Source organism: Lipophrys pholis (assembly GCF_963383615.2).
Source record: "Lipophrys pholis genome assembly, chromosome: 8".
Classification (NCBI taxonomy): Eukaryota; Metazoa; Chordata; class Actinopteri; order Blenniiformes; family Blenniidae; genus Lipophrys; species Lipophrys pholis.
Window position 1 is genome coordinate 22,599,696 of NC_137630.1, and position 13,361 is coordinate 22,613,056.

Sequence of the window (13,361 nt, forward strand, 5' to 3'; positions counted from 1 at the left end):
AAGTAAGTACATTGAAGAAAAAAGTCCTGATTCCAAATGGACAAATTTCAAATAGCATTTACTTCTATTGGAATAATACGGTTAAAGTCTTTATTGTGATGTTTATCCCATTAGTCATGCCCCAGGTCAGACTGGATCCTCTGGTGGGCTGGTTTGAGCCCACAAGCTTTATGTTTGACACCTCTGATGGATAAACCACTCCTGCTAAAGATCTGGATTGTTTTTCTAATGAATTTCAAATTCTGCCATTAGTGTAACTGCAACTGCATTTTGGGGTGTTTTTTGCTCGAAGTGTGATCCATGTGTAATTTTATTCATACCGAAGTTGGCTGGCAGGAGGCGATGGCAGTAATTCATTTAGTTCAATATCTAATCCTCAGCCTCGTGCACACACCACACAGCTCCATAATCTAGAAAAGAGAAAGAGAGAGGGATGAAAGGAAAAGACGCTCGCCTCTTTTCTTTGTTTCTGTACCTCATTTACGTCACTCATTTTGGAGAAACGACATTAATAGTTACTCTCAAAATCATTCAAATGATCTCATCTGCAGTTTAAAAGCCAACAAGTTAATACTTTTAACAGGCAAAATTCTTTCCTTGTGGCTATATTTTTGAATGAATTTAGAGGCAAGCATGTGATTAGACATCTTTCTGTTTGTTTTTTCCATATTTAATCTCTTTGGTCCCTAATAACTGAATTTGAACGCATTTAAAGTATATTTCGAACCATGCTTGTAGTTCTTCTAAAAACTACAACTACCCTCGCTCCTCGGGCGGTTGCTGTTACACGTGTTACGTCATCAACACGCGTCCTCTCGGCGTGCCTGTGCGACACGACACATTCAGACTTTAGATTGTAATTTTGTAAATAAAAGCAGTAAAATGCCGATGAAAGGACGGTTTCCGATCAGGAGGACTCTGGAGTATCTCCAGAAAGGAGAGATAATGTTCAAAAACAGGGTGAAGATTATGACAGTCAACTACAACACCAGCGGAGAGCTGAGCGACGGAGCAAGGTCAGACCAAAGAATCCGGATTAAACTGTTTAAAAACGGATGCATAACCACATTAGACTGGGTATAATTAAAAGGCAACCAATGTATCGACAGAGCCGTCTGATCAAACGATATCTCATCGATCTTGTATTGTCATTTAATCATGTCTTCTGATGCTTTAGTAACACAACTGTCTGTATTTTCACGCATAATCGAGACAAAAGGCCACATTCAGACTGTAAATCTTAGAAATCCTACAGTAGATATCGATATGTATCATAAATATAGCTATTCCTCTTATAGAGGAATTTACATGTAGGCAAAGATGATATATGCAAACCTCACATTCATTACATGGGAACGTCGATCTGACATCCAAGTTCATTTTAGAAAGTTTTTATTTAGTTTTTTTAACTAATAAACTGACATTTATTTATAATGTTGGTTTACAAAACATGCACCATTCCAAAATTGCAGAATTTTCTATGGTCAGCAATAACAAGAATAGTATAGAAGAGAAATTCAGCATAGGTGGTATTTTGAATGCACTTTAATATTGATCAATTATTTTCTCTCTCGTTCTCTTTCTTGCAGAAAGTTTGTGTTTTTCAATATTCCTCAGATCCAGTATAAAAACCCCTGGGTCCAAATCATGATGTTCAAAAACATGACGCCGTCCCCTTATTTGAAGTTCTACCTGGGTGTGTAACCTCACTGGGTTGTTTTTTTTTTTAACCTCCTGACATGTCCTACAATCTCTATCTGACTGATGTGTTTGTTTTTTCTGCCCGCGTCCAGATGACGGGGAGCAAGTCCTGGTGGATGTTGAAGGAAAAGACCACAAGCAGATTTCACAGCATGTTCGGAAGATTTTGGGAAAATCAGAGTAAGAAAAAAAGTTTCATGACACCTGCATCTTCACAGGGCTTCTAGAAAATGTCTGAAAGAGAACATTTTGAGAAGTGTCTTTATGAACTAAGATGACAAAAGGTACTAAATCCTCTGCTGTGGCTCCAAATTGTGATCAGGTGCGTCCTGTTTGCAGGAGTTCCAGTTAATGTGTGAAAAATTGAAGGAACTGGATAGAGTTTGGCCGAGCTCGCAGCTGCGTGTGATAAGTCGCACTGCATGTGGAGACAAACAATGAGGGGATCACGTCCTAGAAACTATTCATCTGTATGTGGTGACTCAGACAGACTTTAACACCAAAGAACAACTGAAAGAGAAGAAAATGACATTTCCACACTAATATGAAGGTATTTGAAATGATTTGCACTTACGAACTAAATAAAGATGTGAGCCGTTGTGCATAGATCTGTAGAAGAAGGAACTAAACTAGCTTACAGCATTACATTGAACATCTTATAGAATTAATTGTAAATGTTAAGAAAACGAGAACTCCTTCGGCAGCTAATTCAGGGATGAACACAAATGATACACAGAATAAATGAGTAGTTAAAATCAGAAATGAGGGATTAGTAAAGACCTCCTTTCGGTAGATATCAGACTTCCAAAGGATTTTTTTGTTTTTTATTGTACCTGTTACATTTCTGGTTTTGTGCCATAACTTATTTAATCATTTTATTTTATCTGCATTACATTTCCATGGCGTCTAAAAATGTGTTTGAAATACATAAATATTTGAAACTTACCACTTGTTTTCATATGAGGATTTCTTGTTTAAAAACAAACACTAAAACTACAATAAATGAGGCGTGCATGTAAACAGCACAGCTTGAAAGGTTAAGATAAAGCTGGAAACTGCAAACTCAAAGCAAACAAAGGGATGACTGTTGTATTGAAACTGTGAGTCGCGTGCACATTATTAGGATCTGCAAGCAGATTTCAGAAATGAAATCACGAGTTTCACAGGTTACAAGGTGAGGAAATTCATTTCACCACAATTCAACCTCGTTTCATTTGCGAGTCGTCTGTAATTAGAGTGTTAAATGAAGACTCCTCGTTAAATTGGTGGCCACGGTTTCAGTACATCTTCGTGGCGGAGCCTCGCCCCGCTGGTTGGTCCGGAGTTCAGCCCGCATGACTTTGACGATTTCCGTCCCCTTTCGCACGTTCGCATTTCAAATGTCCGACCTCCTGCTGAGACCAGGCGATCTGTTTGTGTGTCCGTCTCCGCAGGGAAGTGTTACAACGGGAGGCTGAAGCCAAGATGCAGGCCTCCAACCCCGCCAACTTCGGGCCAAAGAAGTACTGTCTGAGGGAGTGTATCTGCGAGGTGGACGGCCAGGTGCCGTGTCCTGGCACCACGCCGCTGCCCAGGGAGATGACGGGCAAATACCGGGCCCAGATGGCAGCGTCACAGGAGTGAGAGTCTGTGAGGCTGAACGGACTTTTGAAGATTCCCTCCACGTTTTGTTTTTGTTTTTTTGCCGAGGCGGGACTTTTTTTTGTTTGTTTTTTTATACGGCCACATGAAAGTGTCGACGCTCAAGCAGCAAGCCGCCGGCGCGTCATCACAAACTTTGAACGGCGTTCGGTTAACCCGACATCACATCTTGTCTTTGAGCATAACGTGGTTAAAAGAGGTACTCGGACACGGATGTTTACCAGAATATTCTAATAAAACCCAGGTTTTCCTGTTCAGGCTGTAGCCACAAGCCTTTCTTTCTTTTCTTTTTTTTACTTTGTTTGATACTCAAATGTACATACAAAATTTATTTCAAACGTGGGAAGATCAGTCAAATGTGGAAAAGCAGGTTATAATTAATTGAAATGATGGAAGATATTAGCCCATTTTGAACGGCTTCCACCGCGTTCCTTGTAATTCAATCCGTAAAGAGGAAAACGTGCCGTTTTAACGTCTTCACGCTCGTGAGTCTGCTTTCCCATGTTTTCTGATGGTGAAAGTTCTGGACTGGCGACAGTCCGCGTCTTTGTTTTCCAAAAAGTAGTTCAGCTTTTTGATTCGTCTGATGAGAGAAGAGTTTCCTCGGTTAGATTATAATGCGCGTTGGCTCAAAAGCACCGCCGGGACTGTGCTCACTCTCCTCTGCGTGTTAAAGTTTGAACTTGTATCAGTAGACTGTGCTCACAGACAGCGTAGCTCTGCTCATGCAGTGGTTTCCTAGTACAGACACGTCACGTTCTTTATGCAGTGGTAAACACATTTTTTTTTCTATTTGTACTGTGGAGGGATCCAAATAATTTTGTTGGACATCAGTCTACTACTGGATTCTATCACAGCTGACAATCATAACAAAATAATAAAAGGTGAAAGTATTTTTTTTTATGCCAGTTTCCAACTATTCTGGGCTCAGTTGCTGCCATTATATCTAAAATAAAATCGTATTATACTTATAGTAAAGGAGATTTGATACAGAAGAACAAGAAACACGTTTTACTGTAGACAAGTTATTTTTTTTTGTTTTATTGGTGCCGAGATGGACTCTTCCAAAGTTTATAAATGTGTGTCAAATGTTTTCATTTGCCGCCGTCGTGAATGGAGAGAAGAAGAAATTGAAGCTCCTCGGTTTGTTCACGCTGCCATCAAACATTTAATGTTGCAGATTTGGCCTAAGACCTCCGGCGAGCGTCGAAGGGAAGCAGCGCGACGAGCAGACACAAAGACAAACAAAAGAAATGGTTTATGATGCGAACTATGGCGGCACGACGGCTAATTCTTGTTAGTGGTAATACTTGCTGGCATTCATGTAGTGTTAGTATACCGGACAATGTTTCTTTGACCTAAAGTTTGAATAAACCTGCACAAATAGGGCTCATTTCTGTACACACATGGATTTTTAAGCTGTTAGTCCCTCGGTAAATAGTGTTTAGTACCGGCACGGTGAACACCAGGTTTTTACAGATAACATGCTTCACATACAGTTCGTGGCTGATAGTACGACACAAGAGTGACTTTTTATCAGATTCATATTCATATTAAAAAAAAAAAACAAGGTGCAGGAAGACGAGCGGGGCCACCGGCTCAACGTCGCCTCGGAGGAACTGACACATGCAGCCCATTGAGAGAAAGTGTCACAAACTTCACTGTGATCACTTGTGTAAGCGTTGATGTGTGACGATGATCCTTTAATACCAGCAAGGCTGCTCAAATATACAAGTTGTATTTTCATTTCCTTCTCATTCGTTTAATTAAATGCGAAATTGGGCCCAGTCTTCGTAAAGGAGTTATGAAGACTGTGTTCTTTAATGATCATTAACTGTCGATATTTAATTTCTGCGATTCTACAATTACAATGTGTTTTAAATCTTTATGTGGACGGTAAAAAGCTGAGTGGCGTCTACATGTTTAACTCAAGCTGAGATAATAATAGACTTTGTTCATAGCATCAACCAGAGAGCTAAACTGTATATCAGGACTTCCAAAAGAACACTGACCGATAAACAATCCTCCATTGTTCATGGGGTTTCTTTGTTTTTTTTTTCAGTTTACATCTTAATCTACACATCTGTACAAATGCTTTTCACTTTCAGTGCTTACAAAATTGTGCATGCTGGCACAGAATCCAGCTCTCTGCGTCCCTCGACGGGGTGAGTGGTTAAAAAAAGACATTTGGAAAGTAAGGAAACTACGACTGCACTGTAGTTTGTGTTTCAATTTGAGATGAATTCAATGTGTGGTGCGGTCAGACCTCGCCCGGTCGGACCTCGTCGGGCTCATCAGTCATGTAAAGTGAGCGAAGCCTTGCAGGACTTGGTAAGTGGCGGGTGATCTGGATGAGAAATGTGTCAGTGCTTCTTCTTCTTCTTCTTCTTCTGTTCTTGCAGCGTGCGCTGCAGCTCCCGGAGGTTCTCCGACAGCAGCTCCACCTCGTCCAGTCGACCGCTGAGCTTGGCGTCGAAGATGTAGGCCCTGATGTTGTCGATCTGCTGCAGCAGTAGCTCCTCCTCGATCATGTCCACGTCGGGCAGCGCCTCGCTGTCTTCGTCGCCGTCAAACGGGTTGGTGGAGGCTTCTGGAGAAGTCCCGGAGGCCTCCAGGAAAGGGTTGCCTGCGTCACTGTCCTCCTCCTCAAAGGGGTTTCCGGGTACGGCCTCCGCCGCTTTGTCGCCCTCTTCATCCTCATCAAAGGGGTTGTATTCCTTCTTCCCGTTGGGTTCCTCTTCGTGCTCCCTCTTGATGTCCTCAAAGAAAGGATTCGACGGATCCTCCTCGATGGGGGTCGAGTCCTCGTCTTCAAAAGGGTTAAGAGCGGTGCTGTTCTGCCCCTCGCCACCGGGGGGCGTCACATGCCCTCCTAAGCTCCTCAGCCTTGGAGGAGACTCTTCCTGGCTGATGGGAACCGGGAAGGCCCTCACAGACGACGGACTCCTCCCAGCTTTAGGAGTCAGCTCCTCTGCGGCGGCGTCGTCCTCCTGGAAGCCTCCTGCTGGGCTGATGTCCAGCGACTGTTCCCAGGTGATGGAGGGCAGGCTGGAGCTCACGCTGGAGCCCCACTGCACTCTCTCCTCCCGCTCCCAGGCCTTCAGGCGATCGATCTCCCCCTGCTGCAAACTTTCCTCCCGCGCCAGCTTCTGGGAGAGCGCGATGGCCAGCGTGGTCTGCTGCTGGTCGTACTCGTCCTGCAGCTGACGCAGGTTTTCCTCCAGCATGGCCACCTCGTCCGCCCTCTGGGCCTCGCGCGCCTGACGGAGGAACGACTGGATGTTTTCGATCTGCTGCAGGAGGGGGTCTTCCAGCTCGCTGCGCAAGTCCGCAGAGGGCAGCCACCCGGCGGCTTTGGTCATGCGTGGCGCTCTCGGGGCTTGAGGCAGCTCGCCGTTGGTGCTGGCCGGCGGACGGCTTCTCTCTGACTCCTGCCGCCGCTTCAGAGCCTCCTGAGCCGCCTGTGGACGGAGACACACACACTGTGACAAGCTGCAACCGGAGCCTCTGCAGCTCTAAGGTCACATCATAAAATGTGGCTGTAGGTCAGGGAGCATACAGTTCATAAGCAGTAGTGAAAATTCTAAATATTTATATTGTGCATTTTAATGCAGTAAACAAGTAATTACACACAACGGCCTTCAATTATAAAAGAGGCATTTACAATGTAAATTCAACATCTCATCATCTTTTCAGTGTATTAAGCATTAGTGCCACCACTCAACGATTACTGTATTTGGATGTAAAATCTCACCAGTCTCTCTTGTTGGAGTCTCTTCTCTTGTTCCTCTTTCCTCTTTTCTTTAAGTGCTTCATACTTCTCCTTAGTGGGTAAAGACATCAGACCTAGCAGCTTCTCCTGAAACATCCAGGACACAAAGAGCAGCCCAGAGTAAGAAAAGTGAATGTGGGTGCGAGTTTGTGAGCTCTTGGTTGATCAGTAGGATACCTGGACAAAGAGCGTGGCTGTGTAGCGGATCATCCTCTGTAGTTGGAGCACTTTCGGATGTGGCTGTGGATCATCTTTCACTCCCAGTGTTAAAATCTTCTTACTGAGAACAACAAAGCTCAGTTTAATCTTTCACGTTTTACAAGAGTTTACTTTTGAAATGCTGAGTCAGGAGTGACTTGAACCTCAGGGCGTCGATCAGTTCGTAGTACTTCTGCACTTCGAGCCTCAGTCCACCAGCAGTGTCAAGGTTGTATGTAGTTTCTCCGGCACTTTGAAAGGTGTAGAGCCCAGAGTCAGTGAGAGTCAATCAATAAGTTACCATTTGATTCTTTTTTCTTCTTAAAACTGGTCGTACTTGAGAGATTCTGCCATTCGAATATACTCCGGAGCCTTTTCATCCACTTTATCCATGCACATCCTCAGCCGCTGAGGAGGGAGACAAATTACGAGCAAGTTAACGACAGGAAACACTCACCTACAGGAAGGAGGCAGCTTAGCAAACTCTCAACCTGAGATTCCCAAAGTGTGGACCGCGGCCCCCTGGTGGGCCTAGACGGTACTGATTGGGCCCCGAGAGGTCATTTAAAAAATATACATACATATACAAGTTTGAAATTAAGCTCGGAATGACTCAGAAAATGTACACAGATTCACCTCGTAGAGTTTCACTATATCTGGCACGTGATCCTTTTCTTCTAACTTCTGCTGTCTCTTCAGCAGCGTGTCCATACAATGGTGACAGCAGCGGATCTTCTCGTCGTCCTTCTCCTCCAGCATGGAGGTCACGCTGCTCAGGCTGCTGATGCTACCTCTTCTCGAGCCCATCCCGCCACTGCCGCTGCCACCGCCGCCGCCTCCCGCTGGGGGCGACTGCGACTGTCCGGGACTCCCGGGAACACACAGGGCTTCTCGAGTGCCACAAATCAGCTTCTCTATCGATAGAAGCAGAAGAAATAAGAACTGAAAAGTTAAAAAAAAAAAACACACGGCGACAATTAACTTTACATTTCTGGTCGTTTTACTCATGCCTGAGCTGTTGTTCATACATACGTGCCAAAGGTAAGGGGATGAACTCCATGCACTTCCGACACATGATGGAGCCACAGAGGCGACAGTGGTGCCGGCGGTTTCGGATGTTGAACTTGTTTCCGCAGTCGGGACAGAACGGCACATCGGAGTCGTTCACCCAGGACACCACAGACTTCTCAATGGCTACAAAGGAGGATACACACTCGTGATCTATGACATTTCATAACTCTCACACCCACGCACACACACGGCAAGCGTGAGATTCAAAACACAAACCTCTGATTCTAGCAGCGTCCGAACTGGTTCTGTCAAACGACGTCAACTGAAACAAAACATATTCATTAAAAACTTTGCGTCGAGGGCGAGTTCACTTTTAATTTGACAAAACAGCAGGCAGGAGGAAAATCAGGATTGCAATCATTGGCAATTGTACGTTGCACACCTTCTCCAGTCTGATGATAAGCTTGTTGACCTCGATAACATAATGATCTATTCTGGCTGCTCGGTGCTTTTTAAAGAAGTCCAGGTGACTTCTCGTCGCCCCTGCAAAGAGAGAAAGAAAAACACATTTGTTCATTTATTTGATAAAATAATGACTTTTTCTCTTCTTGTATTTTTTTAATAGAAACGTTGATGCCGGTGCGGTGAATATGCCTCGCTCACCCAGTTCCTGAGGCTCCCACATGTACGGGTCCACTCCGCCATAGTAGAAGGACTCATAGGTGCCGGTGTCGGGTCTGTCATCTCCGTCCCTCTTCAGGAGTTTATCTTTGGCTTTCTTCGCTTTCTGAACCAAACCTGAACACAAACAATGTCAAGACTTTAGTGGAAAGTCGCACCTATAATCTGGTGTATTCTAGATTATTATGCAATGAGGGGATGCACTTCTTTTCAAATCGATCACCACACAACTAATCGGCTGCTTCCGGCCTTCCGCCTCACGTTCGATCATTTTTCTGGCACTCCATTAGTAAATACGAGCGCAGCTGTATTCAATGCACTGTCTTTTTGAAAGACAAGACAGTCAAACATTTTTTTATTCTATTTACAACAGTGGAAAACAGTAAAGTACCACTTACTTTTGAGCTGCCCCCTTACGTGCCGGTCATCCCCCGAGTGCTCCTCCTCATAGTGATCTTGGAGCTGGTAAAATGACTGAAGGTCCTTTAGGCACAGCGGGCAGAGGAAGCCCTCCTTCACTTCACCTGTGCCCTCAAACGGAGGCGGGTAGCTGGAGGCCATGACGGCAGGCGGCTGGGTCCCTGGGAAAGAAGTGCAAGGTGGCGGGATCCTACTTTGGTCCGCATGTTACGGGGTGTGACACCGGCGCCCCGTGAGCTCCATGACTGCCTGAGAAGATCGCGGCGAACCTGAAGGCGGAGAAGAAGGAGAGGATGAGCCCAAACATAACTGAGGGAAGCAATCCATAATACAGCTTACACTAGGAATTTTAATTTGTGCTGACCTAAACACACAACAAAGATGCTCAAGATGGATGACGATAGGAGCATATTATCCAATATCAACAGGAAACATAGTGTCTGAACACATGACATGACTAAATAATCCAAGCTTAGCCGAAAGAAAGGCCAGTTTTTTTGCATAGCCATCAATACTTTAGTCATTTATAAAGCACCTTTCAAACAGAAATGTAGCACAAAGTGCTTTAAATGATTTGAAAATAGCCCCACTAGTGTAAAAGTGCACACGCACACACACCAACTCCTTATTCTCCTGTACAGTCACATGTTACCGTTATGCCACTAACTTTATGAGGCCCCTTTAGTCTCTCTCTCTCTGTACCCTCCTGCAGAATCTGTTAACTTCGAATCTCTCAAGTTACTCCATCAGCTCTGAAGTAAACTAGTTTTTCTTAAACAAAAACAACAAACTTCTTTTGTTGTTCCTTTTTGTCAATTCTCTCACTAACCAGAGCAGGTGGAAAGCTGACGTTACTGTTTTCTGTACCAACAACATGTGTTTGGAGGTGTGAGTGTGTGTTGTTGTCCATAGCTTTGTGTTTTCCCTGTGACAGATTCTTGACCTGTCCAATACGTTGCCTTCACCCTCAGCGGGAACTTGATAAATTGATATAGAAGATCGATCAGGGAGCTGAGCACAGCATACAACCTATATATATTTGACTGTAATGACACATGGTGGCTTTTATAAAAGTCAAACACGGTCTGTGGGAGAGTCACTGCCATAAACAGGTTCACTGACACAACTGTTCCACATAGACAGTGAAAAGTATATTTCCTCGTGTCCATATGAACTTTCACTGAGGTGGCAATACGAGGATTACCTCAAGGTAATGTTAAATCCTTTTTTGTCCGATGGCTGATATTATTATAAAGCTTTATTTAGTGTTTTAACTGAAGTCAAAATTGAAACTAAATTATGTTTAAATTTTTGCCCATGACTTGTAGAAAGAAGATCTGACACATGTTGAGATTATATTTATTATTGCAGCCAGGTAAATCTTTCTAAAGTTTCTGGTTAAATTACTATTTATTACACAATCTTAGTCCAGTGTCACTTGTAACATGTGGATAAGGTGGAAAGATTTACATTTGCCTTCAATGCGCAGCATGTCAAAGACAAACTATGTGATTAATTATTCGTGGGTGTTTTATTGATTTTATCCGGAAGAAAGGCAAATAAAATAAGATTTTACTGCTTGAATTGTAAGACTTAAAAACTTGCCGACTTCACGAACGGAGTGGGAAAACACACCCAGCTACAAAGGTGTTTACTCGCAATTACCGCGCGTAAACACTCATTTGAGAGTGAAAAGAAGCTGCCCGGTCTTGTTATTGAGTGATATTGATCTCCCTTTATCCGCCCTCCGCTACACTGACCAGATTTGAACGTTAGCATCAGGATGCTAACAGATGTTCCCGTTTCCTCCGCGTCTGTTCGAAGCACAACAACAACGAACTCCCAGCGGCGCGGAGGAAAACGCTGCCAATCCAAACCGCAAAGTCGATTTATTTATACTCACGGATAATAACTGTGTTGTTGACAGTTTGGATTTAGGTTGACAGCTCGACGCCGCCTGCAGCTGCAGCGACTCTTTCCGGTCATGTGATCGACAACACGTCAGTACCACCGGAAGCGGCGAGGGACAAAATACGTGCGACCGCGCAAACTTAAAAGGATCGCATAGAAAATGTAAAACATGTATTGAAAAATGGCAATTGAGAAAGGCATGAAATGGAGGATACACAAAGTGAAATCTTTATTAATATAAGGGTAATATCTATCGGAAAAGTTGAGCAAATAATGCTGTTTTAAAGTCTGATTTAAAAGAAACGAGTGCGTCAGCAGTTCTCAGGTGTTCAGAAAGTTTGTTCCACAGGCGAGGAGCACCTTGAGAATAGAATAGAATAGAATTAAATATAGAATCAAGGGAGATTCACGAGTTGCTTTACCCGGTCTGCTTCTAACTGGATAAACTTTGTGAGAACCTGAGTCATGGATGTTTCATGTTGTCCAAGTAAATCTGAGATGTATTTCAGCCCAAGTAAGTACATTGCAAAACCATGATTTCTTTTTTTATTGTCACATGCTTTTTTTTTTCTGGTGATCTTCTTTCCATTTTTTATATCTTTCTGAAAAAAATCACTTGATCATCATTGTGGTTTTTCTCACTAATTGCCACTATTTTATGGCTGTTTGCAGCTATTTACTATAGATTTTGCGTTAGTTAATCACTGATATTGATTCGCAAATCACTATGGAAGCTCCCTGCTTCCACCTGATTCCTTGTTCCCTGGCACTAACTGGTCCTGCCTTGTCTTTTTATTTACAGGTGCGGGTAATGATCCATGCTGTCAGGCTTATGGAGATCAAACTCATTTATATGACTGAGGTGAGGGGAATTAGATGAACATTTCTGGTAGATGTTACAGTTTACTATGTGTGAACTGCATTCATTTTAAATGATCAACCCCTGAGCTGTTTATAGAAAATTTGATATTTCAATTTTGTACTTTACATGAAGCACTCACCAAACTTTGACTAACATTCAGTGACAAGTGGCGACAGAATAGTTACGTAATGCAAAGAGATTATGTGGAATTGAAAGTAAATGCCGATCCTAATATAAATAGATTCCTCATCCTCTAAAGCAGGTTAATTCCTGATCACTTATTAGTCATGGTGTTTCATTTAGGTGACAGCGCCTTGCACGGCTGCAGCCTCCAATGGTGTGTGAATGTGTGTGTGAATGGGTGAATGTAAAGGGCTTTTGGGGCTGCTGTCAGCGAAAAGGCGCTATATAAGTGAAGTCTATTTATCATTACCATTTAAACTTTGAAGATACAAAAGTAAAAATGCAAACTCTTTCTCAAAATGCTTTGGGATGTCCTAGATGTTTTATACGCTTCCTGGTATCTAAAACTCTTTAAAATGCAAGAATATTGACCACACTGACGTCACAACTTGTGGCAAGGGTTGGCTTTGTTTCATCTTAGGAGCACAAAAACGAAAAAAATAATAAAATAAAATGCTGAACGGTAAATAAAGCATGAATGTGTGTCTGTTGGAGTGTACTTCACTATTATTTTAATACCAAATGGAAATAAGAAGAAACTCAGAAGCCACAAATGTTTCTTGCTGAGTTTTAACATTGCTAGAGTGACAATAAAGAACTTCTATTCTATTCACGTCTCTTTCTTTCAACTAGTTCTATCAAACACATATTTCATGTGCAAAGACGTCGGTTTGGTTTGAAGTCGTAATTTACTCTATTTTTCTTGCTTAGCAGTCAGTCAGTCCATTGCATCTGAAGCTTTTCTAATGGAGTATAAAGTCGAGAGAGAGAGAGAGAGAGAGAGAGAGAGAGAGAGAGAGAGAGAGAGAGAGAGAGCTATGTACAATTCTGTGAATTTCCATCAATATGTCTCCATCTCTATCTTGTACTTGAGGAGTAATTTGCATTTTGATCAGCTCTATAGACAGCTGCTCCAAAGGCTCTGATGGAATGAGCCCAATTAAAGTGAGAGATACCTGACCCATACGCTTCATCTGTGTG

General features: G+C 43.0%; 2 protein-coding genes across 2 annotated transcripts; one reads left to right on the plus strand and one right to left on the minus strand.

The window, feature by feature from the left end:
• The first annotated feature begins 781 nt into the window (after positions 1–781).
• Positions 782–4,397, plus strand: mrps25 (mitochondrial ribosomal protein S25). Its single transcript, XM_080469688.1, has 4 exons — positions 782–1,016; positions 1,590–1,696; positions 1,794–1,881; positions 3,135–4,397. Exons 1-4 carry the CDS (start codon positions 883–885, stop codon positions 3,322–3,324), a joined length of 519 nt encoding a protein of 172 aa, XP_080325814.1. The 5' UTR covers positions 782–882; the 3' UTR covers positions 3,325–4,397.
• Positions 4,357–11,430, minus strand: rbsn (rabenosyn, RAB effector). Its single transcript, XM_080469686.1, has 12 exons — positions 11,328–11,430; positions 9,403–9,693; positions 8,987–9,121; positions 8,766–8,866; positions 8,600–8,645; positions 8,345–8,506; positions 7,949–8,226; positions 7,650–7,720; positions 7,477–7,563; positions 7,292–7,394; positions 7,097–7,201; positions 4,357–6,803 (listed from the first exon to the last, which is right to left on the minus strand). The coding sequence occupies exons 2-12, from the start codon at positions 9,563–9,565 to the stop codon at positions 5,706–5,708; spliced, it is 2,349 nt and encodes a 782-aa protein (XP_080325812.1). The 5' UTR covers positions 9,566–9,693; positions 11,328–11,430; the 3' UTR covers positions 4,357–5,705.
• Between the last annotated feature and the right edge of the window lie 1,931 nt (positions 11,431–13,361).